This window comes from Protopterus annectens, chromosome 1.part0, assembly GCF_019279795.1.
Source record: "Protopterus annectens isolate FY-2018-M chromosome 1.part0, PAN1.0, whole genome shotgun sequence".
In the NCBI taxonomy this organism is placed as follows: domain Eukaryota; kingdom Metazoa; phylum Chordata; order Ceratodontiformes; family Protopteridae; genus Protopterus; species Protopterus annectens.
In genome coordinates, this window is record NC_056725.1 from 1,807,251,633 (window position 1) to 1,807,269,841 (window position 18,209).

The following is an 18,209-nucleotide window of genomic DNA, read 5'->3' on the forward strand; positions in this document are numbered from 1 at the left end:
AGAAAGAATATAAGGTGAAGGATCAGATCAGAAGGCAAGAAATTTGGAAAATGCAAGTATAGAAAACTCCTGGAAGAACCTCATATTAATCAGGATCGAACACAGGAATGGTTAAGGAGAGGTAAATTCAAACCAGATGATGAAAGGTTAATACTGGCAGCCCAAGATAGTGGGCTACATGCACATTGGTTTACAAAGTCCATTGAATATGTGGGAGAAACGAACAAATGTAGGTTTTGTAAAACAGAATTGGAAACAGTTGCATACCTTGTTGCTGGTTGCGATATACTAATGGCAGAAAGACTGTTTACTGAAAAGCATAATAATGAGGCAAGACTATTACACTGGGGATTGTGCAAACATTACAATACTGAAGTAGCTGAAAAACATTGGAAACATGAGCAACAAAGCATCATAGAAAATGAAGTCTACATCACATGGGATCACCCATTACCAACAGTTCAAAAGATAGATGCGAGAAAACCAGATACAGCGGTCCATGAAAAGAAGATAAAAGTAGCACTGATCACTGGAATTGCTAAACCCAGTGACTACAGTATCTTGCAGACAGTCATAAAATATCAGGATTTTCAGGCAGAAACGAGAATGTGGATGAAAGTTACCCAGACAGTCCCAATAGTAGTAGATGCATCTGGTCTAATAAAAAAGAATCTACAATCATATTTAGATATGTTACCAGTACATGTAACTCTGTACAAATTGCAGGAGTCATTACTGAGCACATTGTGGATGCTGCAAAAAGCACTTCTGGTTGACATTAAAGATCGAAACAATACTAATTTTATGAACTTTAATAATACTTTTGACTTAGGAATGGGGTCCATTCCCATCATGGTATTAGAAACCCAAAAGATTTTGAGTAATTAAAAAAGGGAGAAACAATATTACATTCATAAAATAGCTGACAACATTCTAAGAACTAAGCCAACACAAGAATCAAGAAAGGAGATTTTGCCAATAGGGATGACTGCAGTTACGGGTAGAGATAGTAGGCAAGAGATGGCTTGAATTTACTGGAGAAAACTGCTAAAGGAACCAAAGTATTTTGAGCAAAGACCTATGGAGGGAAAGGTAACAGAATGGGATGATGCCAAGAAGACATTTGGACTGCAGGATAGATACTGCCTTTCCTATCAGGAATTGATATCAAACTACAGGCAAAGAGAACGGGATAGGGGAATCCTAAGTGAAAGACTTACTCTGTTAGGGTTTTTAGATGAATTTAGAATAGAAGCTGCTGTTAAAAAAGTGATAATTAGTAGGGCATATAAAATACTGCACATTAACTATAGGAACCAATTATAGCGGATTAGAAAAGATTGGGAAGAGAGACTCTATAAGCAATTCACAAGGAAACAATGGCAGGACATACACGTTTGGATCCCAGATGTGCAGCAATGTCTAAAAGATTTTTGCTTGGAAGTGTTTGCATAGGTATTTTTATATCCAAAGCAGACTCCAAATAATTTTTCCTCAGGCAGATGCCAAATGTTGGAGATGTGATGTGGAAGTAATAGGTAACTAGGAACATATGTTTTGGGAGTATAATGAGTTGGCAGAGTTTAAAATTCCCTTCAGAGCACTCTGTCAGAAATATTGGGTGAGTAAATGGGTGTAACTAAGGAAATGATTTTCTTGAGCTGGGATACAGAATATTGAATAGCCTACACTAAGTAATGCCTTGCTGAGTCTAAGTCAGTGTATCAACTACTTTAAGCTTACCAACTGTTCACTATTGCTACACGTTGACAGTACTGGCTGCAAGGTATGTAAAAATGTAAGAAAAACAGAGGCAATCCTCTTGCATCAGCCCACTATCGGTAAGCACCATACCTCCACAACACCATACCAGTCACAGCACACTACTAGACCGATAACAAATGCGGAGACTATAAAGAAAAAAATTGCCATAACCTCCTAGAACTCGCTGTAAAATATCCCAACCGCCAGCACACAAGGCAACACCCACTCTTTCTCTGCTTTCACATACTGCAAATCCACAGAGATCACCCAAGAGTCAACAGAAAACAGGCCTAAGCCCATAAGGCCCAGTAAGTCTGCTTTCACACAGGACATCGTTTTAATCATAGGTGGCTCTATAGTTAGGTCTACAGACTCCTCACGCATCAGACTGGAAAAGAACATGGTGACTGTAAGCTGCTCATCCAGCACCAGGATCTGTGATGTTACAAGGACCCTAAGGTCTGGATGGGTTTAATTCTGGTGGCTGCCAAAAAGCAATTACTAGAAAATGGAAATCAAACTCTAACCCAACTTTATTTGAAGTACTGAATACTGTAACAGAAATAAAAGAAATGGAAGTGGGATCTTTAGAAAAAGGTAGGGACGAGTTATATAAAAAGAAAAGACACTGTGGGAACAATACATGCAGAACAGTGTTTTGGACAAGGAGTGAGGTTTAAGGGGGAACAATACAAGCAGGACAGTGTTTTGGACGAGGAGTGAGGTTTAAGGGAAGGCAGGAATTGAACAATTCATGTAATGTTGGCTTGGTGATAGTTGTACAAAAGAATACATATAATGTGTAATGTTTGTAATTGGGAACATGTTAATATGGTTTGTTTTCTTTTTTATAAATGTATGTTTGCCTATGTCTTAAGTGATGATTCAATAAAGGCATTACAAAAAGTAAAATGATCCTGAGCATCTAAGTTTATAATCTTGAACTCTACAACAAACAGTGGAACAGAGGCAACATCCTCAGTGTGCAGGTAGCCTGTTTAGAATATTGCACTGATGTTAACTTTGGTTTCATTTGACTATGCCTGGCTCTGCTTCATGTCTTAATTTACTATGAAAAAATAAATTTCCAAAACAGATTTTAATATTGCTTACCTTTTCAAGATTCAAGCCCAGTTCTCTTGTTACTGCTATCGACTGTGCTGCAAAGGCTTCATTGATTTCAAACAAATCAACCTGCTCTAGGGTCCAGCTAGCTTTTGCAATCTAGTTAATTGAAAAAAAACATTGCTTTAGACTTGCCTGTTGAGTAAAACATGTCAACCTCAAGTATAATAAATCTTTATCATCTGCACAGTCATTTGATGCCAAGCATATAATGTGCAATACATTATACATTTTTAAATACGTACTAAAAGCAGATTACCTGCTGATTTTAGACTTTTTTTTTTACTGTTTACTACCCTACTATAAACCGTTTCTGGGCATCTGTAGCATTCAGGGTTAAAGAAAAAGTGGATACTGCATCATTCCACAATGTTAAGATCTCCATTTTTTTCAATCTAATCTAAGCAACTAGATCAGCACTGGTGATACAAACGTTTTATCCTGGCTGCTCCTTCAATAACCTATGCTTAGTCAATGAAACTGCAGTCAGATGCACCAGCTGGGGAAATTGGAAATGAGCAGCCACAGGGGCAGGAATGCAAAATAAATAAATAAATAAATAAATAAATAAACAAATATCCAAAACTCAGTCCACTTCCTGGTGGAAATCAAGAGGAATACTCCTACGAAAGGCAAGTTCCAAAACATGGCAGTGCACTTTAGACACTGATACACATGTAGAAGCATGCCCACTGCAGATCTAAAAAACAGCATGCCATGGTTTAAACGTGCATGAGTCACAATTTTATGTGCATTCAAAAAAAAAGTCTTGAATTTCCTTTATCTCTGATAGTGGAGATGTCTTCCAAAACCAAATGGTACCCAATGTTACTGCATACAGACGCACCAGGGATGCATTCATTTACACTTTTTTTACTTAGTTCCACAAGGCCAATAGCCTCTTTTCATGGGAAACCTGAGGTGGCATTCATGCTGACTAGGGAAACTTTGGCCAGGGCACCAGGAAACTTCTCCTACTCTTTTCAGTAAGTGCGGTGAGATCTTATATATTCACCTGAGCTACCACCAGCTCAGGCAGATGGGACCTTGGTTTAGCATTTCCTCCAAAGGATGGCACACTGAAGAGAGTAGTGCCCCCCCTCCCTTATGTTGCACTGCAGTATCAGTATTGGAAAACTAATCTAACTACCTACCAGGTGTGGGAATAGAAACCATAGCCTTTTGGTCTGCCAGCACCAAATGCAAATGTGCTATCTTTTGATGTACTAAGACTGCTGTTGGGATGTTCCAGCATACCAGAAAAAGTGAAATACAGTTTAGACTGCTTAACTCCTCATTATCTATCCCATACACATACACACACAAAGGGGAGGAGCAAAAAGGGGACGAATGACTAAGTGACTGATGAAAGAACTTCAGCCAGATGGCAGAGACCACTGACAGTAATGGAGACTAAAAAATAATAAAATTGGATGTGCATGAATCTTTAGTTGTCCCCACTTCTGACATACATTGCCTTTAGAATCTTTGCTGTTGTCAGGAACAGGGGCAAATGCACATAAAGCCATTCTGCAGAAAAATACATTTTCTGCCCAGTTCTCTACGCAGATAATGCAGGGTACAGTAGTTTTTATGTATGTATTTATATTTGTTAGGCAGGTAATTAGACTGATCATGTGACCATTTTCACCCACAACCCAGGCCACAAAGAAACAGCACATTACATTTCATGAAATTACACTACTGCAGTACAAGATGTTTGTAAATTTGTATATATGAAAGGTATATAACAACTTTGTAGCAGAGTATACTACAGAAAAACATATAAAACATATATATAATCTGGATGCTTTACAGAAGAAAGTAATATTAATTAAATGTACTTAGAGATTTTACTCCCTCAAGGAAGAAAATCTCCTTTTATCTTCAAATAGGCAGCCATGTTTGTAGTTTTAAGTGACTAGTATACACCAATGACTCACAATTTATCATGTAAAGAACTGTCAGACTTGCCCACTTAAATGAATTAGTCACGGATACAATCAGACATTTTTCAGAATTTAAAGATGCAGTAAGGTAAAAAAAGTTCAAAGGTTTGACTATCAAAATGCATGACCTACTGATCTTCAGTAGGCTTGACTGTCATAATATTCTATATATAGGTTAGGATCTTTTTGTCAAATGTTCATTTTTTTTGGGGGGGGGACGTGTCTTATTTATCAAATATGCATTTCATTGAATGTAGGTTTGGATTAGGGCTAGTGATGTGTAAAGCAGGAAGTTAGTTTTTTTTTTGGAAGATGAGTGTGGGTTTGACAGTGGAAGTGTGAGAGTTAACAGTTTCGATTTAGAAATACGGTTAGGTAAGGAGATAGATGTAGTGTTTTGTATTTTATGGTATATGTGCCACCTTTTTTTTCCCTTACTTTGTTCTAACACCACAGCACAAGTCCAGTATCATGCTGTAGGGTTTGGCACGAAATGGACTTTACCAAGGATATGTCACATGATGCAGCCACTCAAGAATGCCCCACCCCTGCCTGGACCCATCTGTCCTGTGTGTTTACTGGCTAGAGGTAGACCAAGGTCTAGGTCAGGATTAGTACCGTGCATGCTAATGTAGGCACTGAGTATATTTTTGTTTTGTGTAGTGGTAATGTTACAGAAAGGGTTTTTCTAAGGTATGATGTTGGGTAAGGATTAAAAGCAGGGTTAGGGTTAGCATGCATTATTAAGGTGTTGCAGAGGGGTGAAGCTTTGAATCCTGTTTTGAAGCTCGAGTACACAAATTTCCCTTACTCATGTGTTTGCTGTTTGAAGATAATTCTCTTAAAATAGGAAATTCTTCTAACCAAGACATGCCGTGGTGAGAGGAGACAGAAGAGGGGATGGAATCTGTGGATGTGTACTCAGTACTGTCCCCCTTGAAAGCAAATGTACCTCCCTTCCCTGCTGCTTGCCTCTGCCTTGTCATGTCTCCAAGATTCTTTTTTTTAAAAGCACACTTTTGTTTAAACTGGTCAGTCATTGACTGTCTTCTGTAAAGGGTCACTGTCTTGCAGGAGAGCTCCTACGATATTTTGTAACTGGAGGGTGAAACACTTTCTATCAGACTCCATAGTTTCCCCTCCTTCTTGAATTTTTTTTTAGAGGTTTCCTAGGAAAGGGGCTCTAACAGTATTTCCTCCAGAAGGGCTTAGTCATTAGACAAGCATGCTTACATTTAACAAGCCCTGTGGTCATACTTCTTCTACTAGCATTTAATGCATCACAGCCATACAAAGTGTCATGGTTTCCAACTTTGAAGGTCATATAGGTCCTTCAGTGCCTCACTAGGGATATATCCTCTGCCATATATTTTGTCTGCTTCAGGATATCACCTGATATCTTATTACAGGAGTCTGGCAGTTTAAGGCCCTGAATGCTAGGGTGTATGATGTGTATACTTTTTCATGAAGTGGTCTAGTACTCCACTCTCTTACTAATTAGAAAAAGTGTTTGACCAGCAGCTAGTTTTAATTCCCTAGCTGCATCCAGAGATACTACTGCTGGGTTGGCAGTAAAACTTTTAGAGGTATTTATACATGTCTGACATACTGTAAAGCTGTGAATTGGGCTTGTGGAAAGCTGCTTGAAAAACATCTTTGAAAGCCTGAATAACAGGAAGGAGAGACATTGGGCTAAGCTCCTCTATACCTAGGAGACCCAGATACTTTTTATGATATTCTGAGACCTCCTTGAACACCTAATTAAAATGTTCTCTCATTATATTAAATGTCTCCCCAAAGACATCTACTGAAGGGTGCCCAAGGACACAGTATCCACAACATTTATAGTATAGGCCAGCAGTGAGGAAATCTGTGTAGAATAAGCTAGGTCATCCCAGTCTATGTCTGAGTCTAAAAAGTCAGGTGGAGGGGATTTCATTTTCCTCTTCACTGGGAAAACAACTCCAGAGGCTGAGGGATGGGTGGTCCATATACAGCTCTGTCCATAAAGCCACATACTCTTCAGTAAACTTTCTATAATCAAGTTTCAGAAGAGAATGGGACAGATATATGTAGGGCAGTGTCTGACACGAAGATTTCCTTATCTTCACCTGGCTATCCTACCCTTTCTACCACTTTATATAATCTGTTCCTATCACCTCCTCCCCATTTATACTAAATTAAACTCATGATGTTTGCTTATTACTACTGTGAATTGCCAAAAGGACGTTCTCCAGAACTGAATATAGTGTATAACGTCTATCTCTCTATCCCTTACAATATTGTTGTCTATTATTGAAATGTATAATTTTCAGCTGTTACTTGTATATAATATGTTTGGAATTTTTTTTTATGTATAAATACTTTCTCTGTTAAGTGGAGCTTTTCTCCATGGGTTCTTGTGACCCAGTAAACAAATGTCAATAAGTAAACAAATAAATTAGCTTTAGATTTAAAGCTAGAGATACCTCTTCCCATTTGCAAGGAAGGCTCTGCTCTGACAGTGGAAACAGAAGAGTAATCTCTGAATTGTTTTAATACCAGTAGTGTAAAATACAGTAGTGTACACTTACCATAAATGCAGATGTTCAAGTGCATTAACTACTGCAGTCTTGACTTATGGGATTTCCTGCTTTGGAAGCTCTTAGTCGGCCCGGCTACCAGTGTAAAAAAAAAAAAAAAAACTCCCTTCTCCCTGAGCTGGAGGACACCCTACCCTGACATTAGGATGGTTGAGTATAAAGGGAGCCAGCCAACACCATGACATCAGTTTTTTATGTCCCTAGAAGGTAGGAGCCCCACAGATGAGCTTAAGCAAGGGACCAGGTAAGAGGAAGGGGACCTGTAGAGCATCCCTGCTGAGGGTCCTCTGGAAGAGGATGACAGGAAAAGAAGCGGTTATTGTAAGGAGAATCAGGGGCATGGAGGGAAGGAAAGAAGACTGAAAAACATGAACACACTCTAACATTTACATTTTTGGTAAGGTGTACACACCTGTATTATGTTCTTCATGCTTCACTGTTGCAGTCCTGACTTATGAGATTATTCCCAAAGCTGAGATGAGAGTGGAAGGTACCTTAACGGGAAGAGAGGATGCCCTGCAAGATGGCAGTGGCAAATCCTGCTCTGGACTTGGAGAAGGCCGACTGGTGGTAGTGCTTGGTAAAGGTACGCACCAATGACTAGGTAGCTGCTTCCAGAATGGTTTTGGTAGGCACTCCCTTAGGAAAGCAGTGGTGGTAGAAATGGCCCAAGTTGAATGGGTCCTAACAGATTCAGGGGGCTTTTTGCCATGGTAGATGTAACAAAAGGAAATACAGTTGGAGATCCACATGGAGATAGTTTGCTTGGAGACTGGTTTTCCTTCAGAGCCCAAGACAAAGGACAGTTGTTCAGATTTCTGAAAGTTTTAATCCTGTCAAGGTAGTAGTGAAGTTGCCTGTGTACATCCAAGGAATGAAGGATTCTTTCCCCTAGGTTCTGTGGCTTAGGAAAGAAGATAGGCAAATGTATTGCTTGGTTCAGGAAAGTGTCCGTGACCACCTTGGGCATTAAAGAAGGATTCGTTCTGAGCAAAACTCTGTCCGGGTGGAAGCTAAGAAAGGGTTCCACTGCCATAAGGGCTTGAAACTCAGTGACCCTCCTAGCTGAGGTGAGAGCCAGTAAAAGTGCAGTCTTCCAGGTAAAGAATTTTAAATCAGGTGATGCAGCTGGTTCAAAGATGGGTAAGTTCAATTTTTATAAAACAAAGTTGAGGTCCCAAGGAGGGAAGGGCTGCCTCCTGGGAGGTCTGACATGCAGCGCTCCTCTAAGGAACTGTTTGATTAGGGGGTGGGAAAAGATAGGAGGAAGAGTAGGGATGTGGGCTGAAATGGCAGAAGTGTGAATCTTAATGGATGAGAAGATAAGCCTTTGTCCACACCAAGACAGCCAGGTACTCCAAAATGGCTGAAATGTTGGTAGAGACAGGATTGAGGTCTTGTTGCTGACACCAAATAGAGAATTATTTTCCACTTTTCAGAGTATGTTTTCCTAGTAATCAAAAACGCCAGTAAAATCCAAAGCTGATTTAATAAAAAAAAGTCACAAACTTTTCCTAGTAATTGTTCTTCTAGATTATTTTAGGATATTAAGCACCTCACTACTCAGAGATTGTTCAGGGTAGAATTTTGATGAATTATCCAGGCTGAGAGTTTGACAGTCTGCAGGTTGGGGTGCATAAACCTTCTCTCTCCCAGAGTCTGCAGATCCACTCTCCTGGGTAACTGCCAAGGCTGTTCTTTGGTCAAACTCAGTAGCAGTGGGTACCAGTGCTGCCTGCGCCAGTCTGGAGCTATATAGATGAACCTTGGTCCTTCTTCCCCAATTTTTAGGAGGACCCTTGAAAAGAGAGATGGGGGAGGAAATGAAATAGATGGCTCCAGAGGAAGGAGAAGGCATCTGTTCTCCAGGCTGTGTGACGTTTACTCCAGAAACAGAATCTTTTTAACTGAACGTTTTCGTCAGTGGTAGAGGTCTATTTGAATGAATCCCCATTTCTGGACTATGCTGAGAAATGTTTCTCGATGCAGCTGCCACTCATGGGGATCCATTAAGTGTCTGCTGAGGCGGTCTGCTAGAGTTTTCCGAGTCCCTGGAATGTACGGAGCCATCAGGTGCAACCCCATAGCATTGGCTGTTTCCCAGATCTGCATTGCCAGCCGGCAAAGAGGGTAGGAGTGGGTGTCCCTTTGTTTATGTACCACATGACTGTTGGGTTGTCTGTTTTGATAAGTATGACCCCTAGTTTCCAGTGATCCTTGAAGGCCACCATGTCCTTCTGTACTGCCATCAATTCCTTCCAATTTATGTGCTTGTGCTTGAACTGCTCTTCCCATTTGCTCTGGGATAGAAGGTGCTGGAAATGGGCTCCCCAGGCTGTGTCTGATGCATCTGTGATTAAGGATTAACCCTGAGGGATGAACCTAAAGGTTAAACCCTGGTGCTGTGCACATACTTGTGACTACCAAGCCAATTCCTCTCTGAGGCAGGGAATTAGGTGGATTTCTGTCTCCAGGGACTACGAGTGCTGGCACCACAGATTCTTGCGGTACCACTGGAGCTTCCTCATGTGTAGCCTGGCCACAGGGATCATTATGTAGCCCAGTGCTCTGAGGAATTCCCTGGCTGAGAAGCACTGCCTCTGCATAACTTTCTGGAAGTACTGGGTTAAGAAGAAAGCCTTGTCCAATGGAAGGAAGGCCTTCTGGAGGGAGGAATTGAGAAGAGCCCCCAGGAACACTATCCTGGTGGAAGAGTTTATGTTGGATTTGCTGAGGTTTGTGGTGAACCACAGAGAAGAGTCTGGGTGAAGGTCAGACCCTTGAGGAGCTTGGACTAACTCATGACCTGAATAAGGTAGTCACCCAAATAAGGGTAAATTTGGATGCCTCTTGTTCTGCAAAAGACAATCACAGGATGCCAGACATTTGACGAAGACCCTGAGAGCAGTAGACAATCCAAAGGGAAGTGCAGAGACTTGAAAATGACTAGTACCTGCTCTGAAGGGAAGAAAACTTCTGCGGGATTTTTCTATAGGAATATAGAAGTAGGCATCTTTCAGGTACAAGGTTACTATTAGAGCCTGAGGCGTGAGCATGGGAAGAAGCTTTTGAAGAGTAAGCATTTTGAATTTTGGGACTAAGAGGGACTTATTGAGAATGGCCAGATCAAGCACAGGGTGCCAAGAGCCTTCTTTCCTGGGGACCAGGAATAGCTTGAAGTAAAAACCTTTTTCCTATCTGCTGATCTGGTACTGGTTCTATACAGCCTTGCGAGCATAGGCTGTGAATCTGAGAAATGGCCTCTGCCATTTGGTTTTGTGGCACATCAGGGTATCCTGAGAATATTAAAGGTTCTTTGAAAGTGAGCTTGTAGCCATTTGAGATTACTTTCAGAATCCACTTTGTTGGAGGTGACGAGGGCCTTGTTTTCTTGAAAAGGGAAAGTCTTCCTCCTATCCTGTCCAGGGTTGGGGATGGAGGAAGGGTGGGGGATAGGATGTGTGGTGAGTCATCGCTGATCTCTGCTAGGGCCCTGTGGCCTACAACTCCCCTGCCTGGGTGTTCCTGAAGACCACTGCCTTATCCTCTGTGACTGCTATTGCTGCATGTGAGGCCTTTCCCTTTGGGCTTTTCTCTGACTGAGTTTGATTGGGAGAGAAAAGACCAATGTTTAGTGGAAAAATTCCTACTGAACCTAGGAGGCTGGACTTGAAAGAAGTCCTTGACAGTCTGCATGGACTTTGCTTTATCCTCTATTTTTTTTTTAGCACAGCCTCTGGTCCAAAAAGGGAGTCGTTATCCAGGGGTGCATCTAGCAGTTTAGATTTTACATATACTGGTAATGTCTGTTCCCTAAGCAAAGCATGCCTTCTGATCACTGAGCCAGAGACAGCTGCTCAGGAAGACCCCTCTAGGGCATCATATCCACAGTGCAAGGAGTGCCTAACTACATAGGAACTGGAATGGCAGAAATCCAGCAATTCCTTGGAGATGTTCTTGTCCTCCAGGGAAGAAATCTTTTGCTTCATTTTTTCCAAAATACTCTGTTGGAATTTTACCATATGAAACTGGCAATTAAGGGTCATCATGACAACCTTCTTCCCAAATCTGTCAAGGGCCCTGCTTTCTTTGTCCATAGGTAGTGGGTTTTTGAAGTACTGGTCCTAACTCCTTTGGGGCCTGTGGTGACAACCACTGGGTCAGCAGAGGGGTTCTTAAAAAGGAATTTATGAGAGTCCAGTACCCTATAAGACTGGTCTGGTTTACGAGGGGCTGAAGAAAGGTTGTCATCTGAGGCCCTAAGTTTGGATATTTTTTCCTTTTTTGCTTAGGGAGTTCAACCTCAGGATGACCGATGGATACCATCACAATATCGGAAGCGGATTGCTGACTAATGTGCTTAGACAAAAATTTGGCCCTACACCTAATAGGCCTAGTACTGAAAAGGGCATACTGATGGCAATTTGGGATGTCATGGTTTGGGCCTAAATAAGTGAAATACAAGGTATGAAAGTCTGTGTGTGGGATTTACCACAATGGAGACTGTTGTTAACATTATCTGGCATGAGTCACAAGTAAGAAAAAGAGTTCTCCAACAGGGTACTTCGCTTTAGAAGAATTTCTCACTCCAGTGCAGACAAACCGATGCACTCACAACTGTTAAGGGCTCCAATGGCAAGAAAGACTAATGTCACTGCGTTGTCTGGATCCATTTATACCCAACTGTCCTGATGTCAGGGTAGGGTGTCCACCAGCTCATGGAGGAGGGAGTTTTTTTACTTTGGTAGTCAGGCCAACCAAGGGCTTCCAAAGCAGGAAATCACATAAGTCAGGACTGCAACAGTGAAGCACGAAGAACATCATCCTCTTTTCAGCCAAGATCACACAAATTCACAAAAGAAAAATTCTGTCTTTCTGGACCTTAACTGTTTTAACAATATGTTTCTGTGAAAAAAACAATTAAGTGCAATGAGAAAAATGTGTGTACATATCTTATGTTATCTTTAAAATGTTATCTTAATTATACATGTCATACTGTACTTCAGTTATTGTCAACTAATTATGTTGAGCGTCTCTCCAGGCCTCCACTGAAAATGGATACTTTCAACCTAGTCAGATTTTCCTGGTAAACAGAAGATAAATAAATTAATAACTAAGGCAGACAAAAAAAAATAAACATCATTCATGCAGTAGATGCCTGCAAATTGGCATCTAGCCTGGAAGCCTCATTCACTTCATCTGAGGCTTGGATAGAGGCTGGTAAATGAATCCCACTGCTTGCCTCCTGGGAGGCTAAGACTGGCTGAGATACTGATAAAGAAAGCCATAGAATCAGTAGTGGACCTTCAGGGACTGACAAGATCAAAATGTCCTCATGGTCTCCACCAGCAGCTTATTTCACTGCAATATTTTTTGGCTTCTCCATACTTTGAAATGTGTGGTTCTTCTTGGGCGATACTTTCCACTTGAGGCATCTTGCTGTGAGCTTTTTATGTTCAAGAGGGGGCATGGGGCACAGTGATGTAAAGTCTTCCTATTAAAAATGCTGCAGTATTTACACGAGAAATGTGGTTCCCTCCCAAACAAAACGGCAACTGCAAACAATAATCCTTTGGCAGAATTTGTCTTCTGCAGGTGCCATTATTATTTTTTTCTGGGAACAGTGTAGACGTCAAAACATAAAGAATTAAAACATCAGTTCAAGAGAGTTCCCAAACTGGGTGCTTGCCATTATCCAGAAGTCTTATGGAAGGGATAACAAACTTTCAACTGGTTGGTTCTAAGACAAAAAGATGAAAAAGGTGCAAGCCAATCCTCTTTTTAGTTGTGCACTGGGCTAAAGAAGCAGTCCAGCTCTGCTCTGGGATGACTAAATGCCCTGGAAGTCAGTCCAGAAGGGCAGATGTCCACTTGTGGTAATTTTTCATTTTCCCCCACAGAAAAAATTTCACTGCTGCACTAATCCTTACAGAAATCAAGAATTATGTAGATGTCCACTTGAGGTAAATTTTCATTTTCCTCAGAGAAGAAATTTACTGCCACACTGAACATCAGGAATTATGTAGTTAATGTTAAGAGGAACACTGGATCACATCTCCAACTGCATAACAACTTCACTTTATCAAAGCAATTTCTTTAGAGCATCTCATGGCAAGGATTTGTCAAGATGACTTTAAAAAGACAAGTACATAAAGCAATGCCTTCTGACAGTGTCAGCAGTAAACAGGGAACTGTGAGTACAGGGAGAGAAATCACCCAAGAAATAAGGTTGTAATTACTGATACTGTACAAGGTTTCAGCCAAGAACTAAATAGGGACTGGCAGGATGAAGAAAAAATGCTGCTCGTACGAGTGACTCACTTTATTCCAGTAAAAACAAACAACAAACGAAGGTTTAGCGCTTTCAACTGAACAATATCAATCTTCTTCAGAACTTGAGTCACTTTTCAATTACAGCCTCAAAATAGGCTACATACCATGTGAATGCAGGACTGCAATGGTTCTCTCTCTTCACAAGTGTGGACTATCAACTGACCTCAAAAACTACAGACCCATTAGTTTGACTAGTCTAATAAGCAAACCCATGGAAAGTATTATCATGGAAGTGATCAACAAACACATTGGCAACCTACAGTCACTGGACTCATCTCACTTTGTTTTTTGTTAAAGACCGATCATGCCTACTTAACCTAGTATACTTCTTTGAGAGGGTCACCAAGGCAATGGTTGAGGGAAAAACAGAGCACACCACTTACCTAGACCTGGTTAGGGCATTCAGTACAATACCCTTCAGGTATTGTTGACAACCTCACCAAACTAGGCATAAATCCTCACATAACTCAGTGGATTACTACCTCGCTTACAGACAGGACTCAAGAAGTCAGGACTGGTGAGACCCTCTCCACCAAGAGACAAGTCAGCAGCAGAGTACCTCAGGGCTCAGTGCTGGGACCAACCCGGTTTGACATCTAGATCTCGCAGGTCAACGCTAATGGCAAGGGCCTTTGCCTTACAAAGTATGCAGACAACTGCAAATTGGGATCCATCATAGATTCCTCCCATGGCACTAACATCCTGCAAGAGGGTTTAACACAGACAAATGACTGATGCCAAAGCCTTGGATTAAAAATCACTGCTTTTAAAAATCCTGTGTGTGCTCCCTTCAAATTCTCTAAAGGATGATCCCAGTTATTCTCATTAGAGGTAATATATAATTATTGACCATGGGATGGGTAAGGCCAATCTCTAATCAACTGGGACAGGTTAATTCAAGCACAAAAAAAGGAAACTGGCTAGGCATAAAATTACTTCAAGGGCAGCTAGCCTAGTACTTACTTATGAACCAAGAAGTGTATTACAGTGTTTTTGAGAAAAAAAAGTCCACCCAGGTTAATTATTCCACTGATAAGGCACCTCTAAGAGTTGACCCAGTAGTTAGGGATATTGGAACATATGTAGACAGTAATCTGGCCTTTGACCAACACATAGCCAAGGTAGTAAGAAAAATCATTCTATGTAGTCCAACTTATAAGTAAGGGTATGGCATCTGAGTCCAAGGAAGTTAAAATACCACTTTACTCGTCCTTATCAGACCTGTCATTGAGTACAATGCCTCCTTCAGCATGTGCCTGACCAGGCATATGCAACAGCAGAACATCCATACAGGTTCCTCACCAAGAAAATTCAGGGTATTAACACATTGTCCTGTACACATCACCTTAAAACCCTACTTCTGTATGCAGTCTCTTACAGATTACTGTGAGGTATCTATGCCTGGCATATAAGGTATCCTCAGATCCAGCCCTGAAGGACCTTGTGCACATCCACAAAACAATAGCTCCAGAAACACTAGATCCAAAGATGTAAACTTTGCTTGTGATATAAGCAGAACATGCTAGCCAGACAGACGTGTCTCAAAGGACCCCCACTCTCTGGAATAGCCTCTTCATCAATTTGAAGCAGAGTCTAGCCCCTATTTCTCTGACAGACAAAGGCTGACTGTAAATATTCCCTAACATAACCTCCCCACTAAACCTTTGGCAACCTCCTAACATATCCCTCCAAAATGACGCCCATGTTACATGGGGACACAACTGGGTTGGGTTGCAAGGCTAAGCTTATAAAGGCCCTGATGGATATTAGCCTAGTATATATCTATGAATGTATGTATGTGTGCACACAGGGAATAAGGTAAAGGGAATGGAGACCACTTTCAAAGTGGTCTTATACACTATGGATACCAGACAGCTTTCACTATGAGTTTACAGAGCTACACATTTTCTTAGTTGTGGAGGCCCCTGAAACAATTTCCAGTTATGTTCTGCAGGAAACTAGACCAGTTTCTTTACAAATCAATCAGACAGTTTTAACTTTAAACTGTACTGGAATTTGTTTTATATTAATAAAATAATGCTCAAGTTATGCACTGCAATGTTCCCACAAATGGATTCCTGACATAATAAAGAAAAGAGGCAACACAACAGCAACCTATACCTGCAAAGACAAATGACAAAAGAAAAAATACAGCTTTTTTTGATGAACAATATATCATTACCAAGACAACATTTTTTTTTCCAAAAACTCTTTATTCAGTTTTTCAAGCAAAAGCTCTTCATTCAGTTTTTCAAATTACCAAGACAACACTAAATAAAGATGGGGTTAAGCACAACATGAACTGTTATCAAGTGACCCATGACAAAAAAAAATACAGTATACAATCCTAATTACTACATGAAAAGAGCAAGTCTGAATCTCTGGGCTCTGCATCATCACTTACCACTGCCTTTATTGCTGATATTGGCCCAGTTCCCATTATAGAAGGATCTATTCCAACACTTGCCCAGGATACAATCTTTGCTAAGGGAACAAGACCACGCCTCTCTGCTTCTGATTTCTTCATCAGAACTACAGCTGCAGCACCATCGTTAATACCTGTACAGAAACAAAAAGGCAACTCATCTAATATTAGACAATAAAGAATAAATACTAGATGCCATACTATAGTGTTTCAATAAAAATAGGCAACACTTGTATTCACATACTGCATCTGCTGTAGCTGTATGTAGGTCTGTCTGAAACATACATACGGGTGGGGGTGTGTGTGTGTGTGTGTGTGTGTGTGTATATATATATATATATATATATATATATATATATATATATATATATATACATACATACATACATACACACACACACACACACACACACACACACAAATATATATATATATATATATATATAGAGAGAGAGAGAGAGAAAGAGAGATACATATATCTATAATATATATATATATAGATATACTTTCAAATCCCATATTACCACAAATTGCACAAGATCAAGACGATAATCCCGAATGTTAAAATACTGAAAGTGTAAAATACCGACTGTCATTATACCGAAAATGATGTGAACATTACGTTTTTCTCCTTGTAGCAGTGTAGTATTCAGCGAAAGCTACATCTGTAAGTATCTAAAGATCCTGTTCAGCTGGTTTCATAGCAGGGGTTGTTTACCTTCTTTTGAAGCCAGCCTATCCAAGGTGTGAGCACAGCTTTTTGTGTTATCTAATTCCCTGAGGCTCTTAAGTTTTCCTTTATACACCTGTATAAGGAGTTACAATTCTGTGAGACAGTATCGGTATTCTTAGCTGCTCTTTGTGGCCTAGCTGTGACTGATTCAATAGACATCTTGATACAGAAAGCCTATTAGTATATTTTTGGCACTTAATCTGTTATCAGTGATAATCAACAAAACTGCTGCAATTATTAATTTGTTTGAGATTGCTTTTCTTGGTGTCTGAATTTTGTTTTAGTTAAAACTGCTGCATTTATTATTTTGCTTGAGATTGCTTTTCTTGGTGTCTGCATTTTGTTTTAGTTAACAAAACTGCTGCATTTATTAATTTCCTTCAGATTGCTTTGCTTGGTGTCTGCATTTTATTTTCTGTTTTACTGATAATTAACAAAACTGTAGTGCTATTATTTACTTGCTTGATAAACACTTCTGTAGTGTTTTCTGCCTAAAATAGTGTAGCTAGTCACTGTAGCATATTTTCCACCCTCCCTCCCTACTGTTGTGTGGCTTTGCAGTTGCCTGCCCCTACCGTAAATTTGATCTGGGACTCTCCTCCCATTCTAGTGTCATTAACTCATTCTACCTAACAGAGAGAGAACATTTAAGAAGACCAATCCACTTAAGTTCTTAACCTTGAATTATCTTATATTCCTCCTTTCTCCCTTTCCACTTTACTAAAAATACTTTGTTAGTATCTTCTTGTGTTCTGACTGTGTGCTTCTTAAACAATCTGAAAATACAGAGCTGACAAGTATATTTTTGCCACTTTTTAACTGTTCATAGTTGAATAAAACAATAATTGAATTTGGTTCAGAATACAGTTTGAATAAATTGCATTTATTTAAACTATTTGCTTTAATATTGCTACACACTTAAGTGTGCTAGCTTGCACTGCATTTGAATTGTTTTTAGTGCAGTTTAGCTGCTTTTATGTAAAAACAAATTCTAAGCTTGTTTCCTGCCTTTCCTGTAACTAGTCTAGTCCAGATACAGATTTGCTGCATCCAGAACTGTTTATAAGCTTCTGAGCCCCCCAAGCCTTTCTGTGTTGGAGGGAAGCCTTCTAGCTCATCAGTGGGAGTGGTAAGCACTAGACAGTCTTTCTACCACAAGAGGAGTGGTTTCTGTCCCAGAAATTGTAGTTTATTGGCCATTTGGGCAGTTTTTCCATCTCTTTCAACTTTCTGGTTTAAAAGCCCGCATTTGCGCTAGTTTCCCACCTTTCCTGTAACTAGTCTAGTCCAGATACAGA

The 18,209-nt window shown here is 40.3% G+C and overlaps 1 protein-coding gene across 1 annotated transcript in view; it reads right to left on the bottom strand.

Moving 5' to 3' along the window:
* Positions 1 to 18,209, bottom strand: part of ACAT2 (acetyl-CoA acetyltransferase 2) — a 386,443-nt gene that overhangs the window by 58,367 nt on the left and 309,867 nt on the right. Inside the window, exons 7-8 of the mRNA XM_044069684.1 lie at positions 16,158 to 16,312; positions 2,878 to 2,988 (exon numbers count right to left, since the gene is read on the bottom strand). Of these exons, the coding sequence (XP_043925619.1) occupies positions 2,878 to 2,988; positions 16,158 to 16,312 (266 nt within the window). The remainder of the gene's footprint in view (positions 1 to 2,877; positions 2,989 to 16,157; positions 16,313 to 18,209) is intronic.